Consider the following 13356-nt stretch of genomic DNA (forward strand, 5'->3'; position numbering starts at 1 on the left):
TTTGTGAATGCTGAAATGTAAATTTCATATAACCTCTGCATGTCACAAAATATTGTTCTGCTTTTAATTTTTTCACCATGTAAATAATGAAAATAGTCAGCAAGGGCTTAACTCATAGGCATAGTTTTTTCTTGCCACTGTTCTAAGGCATGGCCACAAATACCAACTCACAAAAACTCTTTTAGGTAAATATTTTTTATTATTTTCATCTTACAGATGTAGAAACTGAGGCACAAAGCAGTCCAGATCACACACATGCTAAGTGCCAGGGATGGGATTCGAAATCATTCCAGCTCTTCTACACTATGTATTGGTGTCATTTACTCCTTATTGGTCATGGGAGTGTGTGAAGTAATTTAAAGGAGGAATTAATTAGAGATGAAACAATCAAAGCATTGTGAGACTTTAGATCAGTAATCCATGTGGACACTGAAAGCAACAGACGGAAAGGATTAAAGACCTGGGACAGACTAATCAGTGAATGAGTCGGGGTGTCCAGGAGAGTAGCAGAACGTAATAGAAAAGACATATTAGGCCCTCAGAAATTTTTGTTTTAAGACAAGAGACCCCTATGGGCTTCAGAGAAAGTTGCTTCTAGTATTTTCACATTATCGTGTTTCACATTCAGCCAGTATTTTATGTAGCTCGTGTGTGTAGGTGGGTGTGTGCATACCCATTCTCTTCTAGTTTGGGAAAAATTCAAGTATAGGTAAATAATTAAAACCAAACGTGAAAAGTGTTATCGTAGAGGTGAGTATATCAAACCCAGCTTTGGGAGATAGCTTTCTGGAGCAGATTATACATCATTTATATCCTATGTTTTCCTCAGGTGAAATGAAGCTAAATGATTCAGATAGGGAAAATAGGATTTATAAAGTCCCAGAGGCAAGAGAAAGAAGATGGAGGGAGGGGATTCTGGGCAGTCTAAGTTCAGTATAACTAGAGCACTGAGTGAGGATAGAGTTAGGGGAAATGACAATGAAAAGAAAATGGTGGCGGTGCAGTTACGGTGATACTAGAAGGACAAATGCGTGTGTTCAGACCTTTAAGATTTTATGTGCGGGTTCTGTGCATTCCCTCTGGAAGTTAGTGGGTTCACTGGAGGAATTTAAGCAGTAAAGTGACATAGAGCCTGGAGTTTTGGAAGCTTGCTCAAGTTGTGGTGTGCAGACTGATGAGAAGAGACGTGGAAACCAGTTAAATGGCTATTGGAGTAATGCGCTGGGCTCTGGTATCTTATTCTCCCATTTAATAAAATATAAGAGTATGTAGTTAAAGGCAGGAAAAATACTATTGAACAAAATATCGTGCTAATTGGATACATCTGAAATTCTAATCATGGTTTGTGGCATCAGCTATTGGCAACATAGAAATGATTCCAATATTAAGGGCATTTAAGAATTGCTTTGAATATGGAAATTTCACCTTTTTAGATGTATCAAGTTAAGCTATGACAAATTACTGCTTTTACTCTTTAAGCAGTTGCAGTTCAGTTAATAAAATATGAAGAATAACTTCCCTGTGTGTGTATAATGTATGTGTGTATGTATAAAATCATAGAATCCGTATTGGGAGAATTTGTTAAATGCTGCAGTTATGAGGTCAAATAACAGGCAGATTTCAAAGTGTCTTAATTTATTATTTAGTTTATTTGAAGGAAAAAATTTTACATTTTTACATTTTTATAACTTGATATGCTTTTCTAGAAAAAGAAAAAAACCTAGTTGAAATCTTTTCTCTGCGTCCCTCTTTTTTCATTGGTTTTTGAAGAGTGAATTATTTCATATAATGTGTCTCTACAAAGAATTTTGTGAGGCTTTAAAAATAGAGCCATTATTTTGGAATCCTGTAGAAGGAATGTGTTTTTATCACATTACTTTCAAAGTAGGAAGGAACAAATGTGACAAAATCTGTGCTCTTGGAAAAGGTCATCCTGTGAAAAGATATTCTGGAGAGAAGGGATGTGTGGTTTATTTCATGTATTATTTACCCATGAGCAGTTGGGACCATGACCATGGGACTGCGTCCTTTTCTTCATAGAATTACAGCCTTCAGAGCTGTGTTCAGGTCAGTCCTTGAGTCTTTACCCTGATGTCCTTTTGCTAATGGCTCAGAGCAAGAAGATAAGATAAAATAAGCAGATAAGATGCTGTGACTTGTAGAAACAGTCTCTTTCAGAGTCATTTATACCCTGAAACATAAGTTGAGTTTAATTTAAAACAAATATAAACATCAGGAATCAATTAACTGTCTCAAGATAATTTTAGTATATTATATTTATGTTTTAAGTTTCTTTTACAGGGCATAGCAATGAAGGTGGCGAAGTGGAAAGAGCCTGGATTTGATATTTGTCCAGATCTTAGGAGTGTCCTTAGTTTGCTTTCTGGTTCTCAATTCCTTCATCTGCACAGTGGGGATCAGAACATATGCCTTGCAAAGCCTGTCAAGAACTTAGCCTAGTGACTGGCACATACTAGACTTTCTAGACATGGAAGCCATTATAGTTATTACTTTCTTGTTGTACTTTCTGATAAGAGAAAAGAAGAAAGTTAAGAATTGGCAGGTGTTCCTATTGGCCTAAAAAAACTGACCGTCATGAGCAAGACTCCTGCAAAAAGGTTCTTGAATGCTGTGATTCTTTTAAATATTCCAAGGCTGACCTAGAGAGGATCATATTTGATAGAGTTAATGATCCCTTTGAAATATCTGACTTCCATAAAGAAAAAGTTTTTTTTTTAATAATTTGAAACCATGTGTACTCTACTGGATAGTAGGTTGATTTTCATTCAGAGGCTTGATGAAATAGGTAGAGTATTGTTAAAGGAAAGTACACTTGTTATATTCTAAAAGGAAACATGCAAAGCTTCATCCACATATGTTTGTACATATGGAAGTCAATACCCCTAAATCTTAATTAACTAAGGAAATGACCACATACACATTGCTCACAAGCACTCATTCATTCATTCATTCATGCATTCTATGATTAACTGATAGTTATTGTAAAAATATGTTAGTTGAAATTACAATTTTCAAAGAACAGCATCCTCTATGGAATGTAATAAATTGTGATGGTATTTTCTGCTTCTAAAATCAGTCCCTTTTCTATTCTCATTAAGTCCTCCTAGAAACAGTATATTTACAAAACCCAATTTTGAAATTTGAGGGCAATTTTGTTTTTTTAACTAACAATTGAGCTTTTCAAATCAATAATATTGGTTCACTTCCAGGCAGAAGTGATCTCTTTTCTTTCTGAACTGGAATCTTAAACACTTGCAATAGGGACTTACGTCTCAGACATGCTCAGAAATACAATGGCCAACACATGGCCTTCTCTGAATATTTTTATTTTTGAATAAGGAGGAAAAGTCAATAGAATATAGGCATATTGAACGATATGGAGTCTAAAGTCTGTTTTTGTAACAATGCTTACACCACATGACTCCTATTTTGGCTTGCTTAGTGAATTAAGTAGATATTAAGTTGTGGATCAGGGAATTTGATGGTCTAAAACATTGCCCTTTTATGTCTGCTTTATTTCATATAGTGTAATGTTTTGAAGGTTCATCCATGTGGTAGCATGTATCAGAAAGTCATTGCTGTTTATGACTGAATCCTATTCCATTGTATGCATGTACCATGTTTTGTTCATCTGTTCATGTATTGATAAAAATTTGTGTGGTTTCCACCTTTTGGCTATTGTGAAAAACGTTTCAGTGAACATTGGCACACAGGTATCTGTTTAAGTGCCAGCTTTCAGCTCTTTTGGGTATATATCTAGGAGTGGAATTGCTTGGTCATATGGTAATTCTATGTTCAGTGTTCTGAAGAATAGTGTATGATTCCATTTATATGAAATTTCTAGAATAGTCAACTTCATAGAGACAGAAAGTATATATATTTTTTTGATGTAGTGTTCCATGATTCATTGTTTGTGCATAACACCCAGTGCTCCATGCAGAACGTGCCCTCCTCAATACCCGTCACCAGGCTAACCCATCTTCCCACCCCCCTCCCGTCTAGAACCCTCAGTTTGTTTTTCAGAGTCCATAGTCTCTCATGGTTCGTCTCCCCCTCCGATATCCCCCCCTTCATTCTTCCCCTCCTGCTATCTTCTTTTTTTTTTTTTTTTTTTTTAACATATATTGCATTATTTGCTTCAGGAGTACAGATCTGTGATTCAACAGTCTTGCACAATTCACAGCGCTCAACATAGCACATACCCTCCCCAGTGTCTATCACCCAGCCACCCCATCCCTCCCACCCCCCACCACTCCAGCAACCCTCAGTTTGTTTCCTGAGATTAAGAATTCCTCATATCAGTGAGGTCATATGATACATGTCTTTCTCTGATTGACTTATTTCGCTCAGCATAACACCCTCCAGTTCCATCCACGTCGTTGCAAATGGCAAGATCCCATTCCTTTTGATGGCTGCATAATATTCCATTGTGTGTATGTATGTATGTATGTGTATATATATATATATATATATATATATATATACTACATCTTCTTTATCCATTCATCTGTTGATGGACATCTTGGCTCTTTCCACAGTTTGACTATTGTGGACATTGCTGCTATGAACATCGGGGTGCACGTACCCCTTCGGATCTCTACCTTTGTATCTTCAGGGTAAATACCCAGTAGTGCAATTGCTGGATCTACCGTATGGTAGCTCTATTTTCAACCTTTTGAGGAACCTCCATACTGTTTTCCAGAGTGGTTGCACCAGCTTGCATTCCCACCAACAGTGTAGGAGTGTTCCCCTTTCTCCGCATCCCCGCCAACATCTGTCGTTTCCTGACTTGTTCGTTTTAGCCATTCTGGCTGGTGGGAGGTGATATCTCATTGAGGTTTTGATTTGGACTTCCCTGATGCTGAGCGATGTTGAGCACTTCTTCATGTGTCTGTTGGCCATTTGGATGTCTTCTTTGGAAAATTGTCTGGTCATATTTGCAAATGACATATCAGATAAAGGGCTAGTATCCAAAATCGATAAAGAACTTCTTAAACTCAACACCCAAGGAACAAATGATCCAATCAAGAAATGAGACGGAAAGTATATTTTTAGCTATCAGTGCCTGGGCAGAGGTGGTGAATAGGGAGTTATCGCTCAATGGTTACAGTTTCTGTTTCCGGGTGATGAAAATGTCTTAGAAATAGAGAGTGGTGATGGTTGCACAGCACTGTGAATGTAATTATGCTGCCACATTGTACATAAAATGGTTAAAAAGGTGAATTTTTTGTTGTTTGTATTATACCACAATTAAAAAAGTGGATACTATAATATACCGAATTCAATTAATTATACACTTTAAATGGGTGAATTACACGGCAAGTGAATTACATTCCAATGAAGCTGTTTAAAACATCAAGTTTATCCAAACGGATTACACTTTATTGTACTTTTCTCCAAAGATTACATTTTTTATCCAAAGTCTCCAGGGCCTTCCAATCTGAATCATGAAGCATGAAGCAACGTCCGTGAAGATTCTCTGGCAAATTTAGAGGGTAAAAATAAACAAATTACACACAGATACATATACACATGCACAGCTACACATACATAATCAGTACACAGTATTCACACGGGCTATCTGCTTATATGTAATTTGGAAATAGCTAACATGGGAAAGCACTCAAAACAAGAGCATTATGTTTTGTTACCTATTCTTTTTAACAACTTTTAACTTCTTTGTGTATACAATATGGCTTATTAATTGCACATTTTACAACAATTATGTATAATATTCATTGTGAATTTGAACCTTCAAAATCACCTGTATTTAAGATTATGAATAGTTGAACAATAAATCTACTAGAAATTAATGGAATATGTCCAGATGCTGGCTTTCACTTTAATTCCAAATAAGGCAATTACTTAGAATGATTAAAGACTAGAAATTGTAATTGAGATGCATCAGACAGGTTGCAATTTCACATATATTCAATTATATATTATATGTAATGTGTATTACATTACACATACATAATATATATGTATATATAATATATTTGATTCTAAATCTACGTATACCCCCCACATATGAATATCTTCTGTTTGCTGTTCCATAATTTTATTCTTGATTTGAGATATTTTGTATTTGAGAATTTTATAGGTTATAATTTATCTGCTGCCCCACTCCTCAATACCCACCCAAATATTAGGGAAAGTGGCAAGTGACAGATTTGAGAAGTAGAACAACTATTTTACCTGTTAAAAATACTCATTTTTATATCAGATTATTTGTTCATTTTTTTTTTTTTTTACTTTTCACTTATTCTCAGCTGCTCCAGTTGATGTACTAAAAGCTCTAGATTTTCACAACTCTCCTGAGGGAATATCAAAAACAACAGGCTTTTGCACAAACAGAAAGAATTCACAAGGTTCGGATACTGCTTACAGAGTTTCAAAGCAAGCACAACTCAGTGCTCCAACAAAACAGTTATTTTCAGGTATGTTCACTTTATTACTACAACTATTACTCCTTTGCAAATTATTATTTTTCTTTTTATCATGCTGTGTAATGCAAAATTATTGGGGCAGACATCATTCTTTCAGATACGGGATGCCGAATACATTGTGTTCACTAAGGTGACTGAAGGAAAATAGCTAATGATTTAATGATTGCCAATTTTAATTTAGCACAATCACATAAGATATGCTCATTTGAAAATTTAGTAATTTATTATTTTATTGCAAGACGACAAAACTTGAAGACAATATTTTAACTAGCTTATTTTTGCATATAATCATGTAGAATTTATTTATTGGGGGGAACTTGGCAACTTCACCCTTAATGACTACCCATGTGAATTGAATGGGCATGTGGATTTAGAATACTTAGTGAGTGTCATTCTTAAACTTAATATAAGTTTCTGTTGAAAGAAATACTTCTTCAGCAGATTTTATAAAGCAGATTATTCTGTGTTATTTTTTGGAATCTGTTTTTATCTCAAATATAGTAAATGCTAGTTACATCTCACAGTTATAAGGAGATCTGGGACTAGAGATTTTGTAAATCTTCACCTGGAAAGTTTTTATAATGATATTGAAAAACACTTGGTGAATATTTTCTTTCTTTCTTTCCATGATTGACCTAGTAACACTAATTATCTGCAAATCAGCATAATAGGGAAAAGGAGTTGAGTGATAAAACAATTTCTGAGCATCACATTGTGAAGGCAAGCAACTCCTAACAAGTCTGCTATTGGATACGTGTCAATTATTTTTTTCTTATAACTATACTAAATTGAACGTCCTCATCTTTATTTAACAGACGAGGAAATAGAGTTTCACTGAAGTTCTTGGATTTGTCCAAATTACAAGGGGTCAGTATTTAATCCAGGTCTTGTCTGTTGCCAAGGTCATTCATTATTCCTTATATTATCAGGTATTTCTTGTTGGTGCTTTGGGATCCTCTTAGAAATAATTAATCATTTACATTCTTCATATTATCCTCCCTACTGTCTCTACCTGAAGGGATTTGAATTCCCTATTGTCACATAAAACTATTTCTTAACAATAGAAAAATTAAAAATCAAGGGACTAAAGAATTACAGAACAAGATAGTGTATTTTTGATGGATGGACATTTTTAAAGTATATTTGAAAACACATTAATTTTGATTAAATCGTTGATTTTTCCCAAATTTTTCTTGTTTTGCCATAATTTGTGATGGACAGAGGTAACAAACTGCAAATATAAAGAATGTCAATGCATAATTTTTCTGACTTTGGAAATAAAAAGTTAAAATAGTTATTAAAACCATAAAATTTTTTTTTAAAAATCAAGTTTAAAAGTTGCAAATGTAAAAATTATGTTGCTTTTCTATTTATCTGCACTCTAATGTAGAAATAGGAAAGGGATGGAAATTTTCAAGAGAAAAAAACGGAAAAATACACTAATGGAAAAGCTCTAGAAATACTCAAGAAGTTAGTTTTTATTTTTTTATACTTTGGTTCATCATCTCAGGGTCAGTTTTTCTGCCTTCCAAATTGGTAGTTAGTTTGATTCGTTCAATCACTTCTGTTGTGTTACTCATTGAAAGAGAATACAACGTATGCCTCTGGATCTCCTTCTATGAGAGTTAACAAAATTCCCTTATATCAATTTTTCTTTTTCACCTTCTCATAACATTGTGCCTTGGCATATAATTCTAATAATGAGTATTTCAGATAGGAGGAGACACCTCTAATGGGGACCTTATTCTCCCCCCCCACACACACATACAAATGAATTTAAACTTAATCTTCCTACAGGGTAGGAATAATAATGCAAAATGGCAGTTAATAAAAATGGTCAAAGACATTTTCATAGTTAAAAAATCTGGAGTGAATATTATTCTTTATCAAATAAGTAAAAAGGATCTTTGAAAAATTACTTGGAATAGTTTTTCTTCCATTTTGGGGACATAATAGCAACTTCTTCTCTAATGAAAAAAGTAGGCAGTGGTAGTGGAAACTTCAACACTGGGTAGGGGTGGAGGATTATCAGATAGTCACTGTAAAATTCTGTTTAATTAAAGCATATGTCCGCTAAAGTCCTAACCTGAGACCTTTAATTTAACTGTCTGAAAACCTTGTACATGTGACCTGAATAGGAGCTGTAATTTGCAAATGCTTTCTGCCCTCTTTAGAACACGTGCTGTGGGAGAGATACTATCCAAGAAACTTAAGTGTATATTGATCTTTGTCCTCATGCCCATCTGGAAAGAAGAATATTTAAGCCCAAGTTACGGATTAGGGTTTAGAAGTGTGAAGTATTTGAATATAATCACAGAACCAGTGAATGATGTGAAGCTGAGAGACGGTCCCTGCCTCTTTTAGAGTAAAATGAGCTTTCCTACTATGCAAAAATGGCCTTCCCTCTTCATTTTCAAAATCCTGCTGATCACCCAGGCTACATCAAAAAAAGGATTTTAGTTAAAGGGAGACATATTCCACATGGAAATCTATTGACAACAATCTAAAACAATTAAAATCAAATAATAAAGTTTTGTGCCTTTTTCATACAAAATTTATTCATGCATGCAATATCTATTGATACTAAAAGGCCATTTTAAGAATCACTATTGAACTTAATATATTCAGTGTGAATTATGATTATTGCATGTATATTATTTATGTATACATACGTGCATATCAAAAGTAGTAATAGCATTTTTTCTTTAACAACAGTAATTCAACAGAGGATGCTTTATTTTTAGTTTGTATTTATATATTTCAAAACATATTATTTAAGTTGAAAATTTTCACATTTTACTTTATCATGTATAATACTGATCATTGTTATTTTAGATACAATTTCTTATAGAAGTGGTTGCATTTTTGTTGTTGAACTAATACCATAGTGAATTCTCTCTGAGACATTTAGTCAGTTATGGACAACTTTGTTTAATGTCTTATAGGGAAGAAACTAAGGTGGGGTACCTAGGTTAGACTGTGAATATTTTGACATCCAGTCATGATTTTTTAGGTAACTACATTTTCTTTTTTAAAGGTCATAGCTTAAAGATAATGATTAAAATCTTACTGCCTAATTTTAAATTGGGAAATACTGCTATAATTGAAAGATTTTACTCATTAGTGTGGTTAGCAGCTGGTAATTTCAAAAGCAGTGCTGTACAAATTGAATGATTAGTTAGAATTTGCTATGATCTATTTAGTCTTATATGAATATATTCTTTGTTAAAATTCCTTTTTCCCTAAATGTCTCCACGTAGACATTAATTCATAATGTTTTGGCAAAAATGAAAAAATACTGTTTTCCCCTAACTCATAATATTTTAGCATCTTGTTTTTTTCAATGTAAGAGATATTTGAATAATTGAGGTGCATTTAGGGAAAGAATGCCTGTGATTCTCAACATTCTGAGCTACTTATTTGAAGAAAAGGTTTCTTTTCTACTGAGCTTCTTTAATAGCAGGCTGAATTACCTACCTAGATTTTTATTTATAGTACAAGCAGGTAAAACTTGCTTTATTAATTGATGTGTTTTATTACCTTTCCATTTTACTTATATGATTATTTTCCTTCTGTTGATTTATAGAAATACAAAATTAGATGTCTTTATGATGCTGAAATGAAACAAAACTATATATATATATATATATATGTTTTTATTATTTTTTCCTGTGATAGCAAAGCTTTTATGGCCTAATTGTTATATAGCAAAGTTGTTTGGTACATTATTTTAAAAATTAAAATTAAGAATTTTAAATAAACACTTTTTAGTTTGGAGATATCTATTTATCTAGATATAGGTAGATATGGATAAAGATATAGATATTATAGAACTAAATGGTTAACATTAATTGACTGCTTTCTCTATGACATACTCTTATTTAATTTCCACATTTTAAATAATTTCAATTTCATAAAATGTCTCCTACCACTTTAAGTGACTACTTATGCTATATAGGTGTTTTGTATTTTATTTAGCCAGTCCCAACCATTGTAGGCTGTTTTAATATTTTAGGATCATAAATGGTGTTCTGGTGAATTGACATAACATATCTTTACACGTAAGCATTGTTCCTATTCCAATAAATTCTTAGAAGTGGAATTGCTTGTCTCCTATAATCTTTTGAATTTGAAACCATGGCAGTTATATTCATAGTATTTTTACCATGTAGTATAGAATTGAGAATGAATGGATTGCATAGGGAAGCTCCTGGCCCAGACATCATTGATTACACATGCACAGATACATCAGTTTTGCATATGGACAACTTTTTAACTGAAATAATCTCATTCTTCAAACAATAATGCCTGCTTTACTTATGTTTCATGATAGTAAGATATACATGTAAAAGTATTTTTGAAGAATAAAATGTGAAATTTAATACACAGTGTTTTTATAAAAATATACGAGTAGACATTGCTTAATTATCTGAGATATATTTGTGATAATCATTTAACTGACATATTTATTTAATAAATACTTACTAAGCACTTATGTAGATTTGGCCCCATGCTGGATATTTGGAGTATGATGGTAAGAGGGGGAAGAAAAAGAAAAAAAAAAAAAAAAGATAGTCCTCTTGAATTTAGAATCAAATTAACCAAGTATCTAATAGTTGTGATGTGTAATGACATAAGCTTTCTATTAGTGAAACTGCATTTTGTGTGATAGGAAAAACTGATCAGCAACTCTTCAGCTTTTAAAGGATGACTTAAAAAATTCCTTCATATATTGTGTCCTTACAGTGCCTTCTTTATTTTTTTTTAAAGATTTTATTATTTACTTCTTTGAGAGAGAGAGAATGAGAGATAGAGAGCATGAGAGGGAAGGGGGTCAGAGAGAGAAGCAGGCTCCCCGCTGAGCGGGGAGCCCGATGCGGGACTCGATGCCGGACTCGATCCCGGGGCTCCAGGATCATGACCTGAGCCGAAGGCAGTCGCTTAACCAACTGAGCCACCCAGGCGCCCTACAGTGCCTTCTTTAAAAAGAGGGTGTATGGCCACAGATCAGACAAGGCTGAAAATACAAATCTTACACCAGAAGTGGTACTTTCATATTTTAAAAGTTCTTACTGTGTGTTTAATATTGTACTGACACCTTGGTCGATTTTGTTTCCTTTTAATTCAATTTTACATAATCATTGTGCTTTAAATGAGTGGCTTTAAAGTTTGAATATATGGGGCTCCCTGCTCAGCAGGGAGTCTGCTTCTCCCTCTGGCCCTCTTCTCTCTCGTGCTATCTCTCATTCTCTCTCTCTCAAATAAATAAATAAAATCTTAAAAAAAATAAATAAAGTTTGAATATAGCTGGGACAATTATTTCAGAGAAAGCTTATTATTATCTCCTTCCCATTTGTTTTTTTTAATCTGAATTGTTATTACCGTTTGAATTTACATGACTTATTAAGGCTACCTAGAAAGGTTTAAAAAAAAGTAATAATTTGGGAATTTGGAATTTCTGACCCTTTGGCTTTCTTTTCTCAGGAGGAAATTTTCCAGAAGATTTTTCAATATTATTTACAATAAAACCCAAAAAAGGAATTCAGTCTTTCCTTTTATCTATATATAATGAGCACGGTATTCAACAAATTGGTGTTGAGGTTGGGAGATCACCTGTTTTCCTGTTTGAAGACCACACTGGAAAACCTGCCCCAGAAGACTATCCCCTCTTCAGAACTATTAACATTGCTGATGGGAAGTAAGTAATATAATAATCCAATGTTGTAGCTATATTGAAAGCAATTATTTCATTTAATCATTCAACAAATATTCATAAAGTGTGATGCAGTTTTTCTAGAGACTGGAGACACGGAAATGAACAAAACATAACATACCTAATTTTACATGGTTTCTTTTGCAGTCTGGGTAGACAAATGATGTCCAATTTAAAAATATATGAATAAAGAGCATATCAGGTGATGATAAGTGAGAGAAAGAAATAGAGCAGTGGAGAGGATAGGGAATGGTTGTGGAGGATGCAATTTTAAGGAGTGAGATCAGGGAAAATCTCATTAAGAAAGTGACTGGTGAAGAATCTGGGGTGCATGCCCTGCTGACAACTAGAAGTATACTATTCCAAGAGGAGGGAAAGCAAATACACAGCCTCTGATTCCAAGTGTGGCTGATTTGGTCTAAGCAATGTCAAGGTTACCACCATGGCAGGAGCAGAGTGGGATGAGGAGGATGGAGAAGCCATGGGAGGCCAAAGGGTATAACACTTTGTAGATGGATATAAACGTTCTGGGTTCTATCTGGAGTGAAATGGGAAGTCACTGCAGACTCTTTGAGCAGAGGAATGACCCGATTTGATTTACCTATTATCAAGCATGTTAATATTGACAATCATAAGAAGCTTTTTATAATACTCGATATTGCTATGTACTGTTGGGAGCACTTTATACATAGTTGACTCATTTAATTTTCCACGACTCTTTGAAGAAAATAATGTTGATAAACCCATTTTACAGATAAGGGGACTGAGGTACAGAAAGTTTAAGTAACTTGCCTGAGATCATATATTTGTAAAGTGGCAGAAGTAGGGTTTGAACTTAGAGAGTTAGACTCCCTAGTAACCATCATACTCTTCTGAAAATCATGCTGAATTCTGAATTCTGTGTTGTGAATATTGCCTTTCACTTAGGGAGCAGCTAAATATAAATAAGTGTTTTTTAAATTTACTTGGTTGGGTGCCTGGGTGGTTCAGTCGGTTAAGTGTCTGCCTTCAGCTCAGGTCATGATCTCAGGGTCCTGAGATCAAGCCCTACGTTAGGCACCCTGCTTGGAGGGAACCTGCTTCTTCCTCTGTTCCCTCTACTCGTGCTCTCTCTCGCTACCTCTCTCTCTCTCTCAAATAAATAAATAAAATCTTCAAAAAAATTTACTTGGT

The 13356-nt window shown here is 34.1% G+C and overlaps 1 protein-coding gene across 4 annotated transcripts in view; it reads left to right on the top strand.

Annotated features, from left to right (window-relative positions):
- The window catches only part of COL11A1 (collagen type XI alpha 1 chain), a 193174-nt gene that overhangs the window by 16080 nt on the left and 163738 nt on the right, over nt 1-13356 (top strand). For all 4 annotated transcript variants that reach the window (XM_088022931.1, XM_088022932.1, XM_028101999.2 and 1 more), the window contains exons 2-3: nt 6294-6461; nt 11955-12168. In XM_088022931.1, coding sequence (XP_087879057.1) covers nt 6294-6461; nt 11955-12168 — 382 coding nt within the window. The remainder of the gene's footprint in view (nt 1-6293; nt 6462-11954; nt 12169-13356) is intronic.

The sequence above is a fragment of the Eumetopias jubatus genome, unplaced genomic scaffold (assembly GCF_037043125.1).
Source record: "Eumetopias jubatus isolate StellerSeaLion01/CBP00866 unplaced genomic scaffold, mEumJub1_p1.0 scaffold_4, whole genome shotgun sequence".
Taxonomy (NCBI): Eukaryota; Metazoa; Chordata; class Mammalia; order Carnivora; family Otariidae; genus Eumetopias; species Eumetopias jubatus.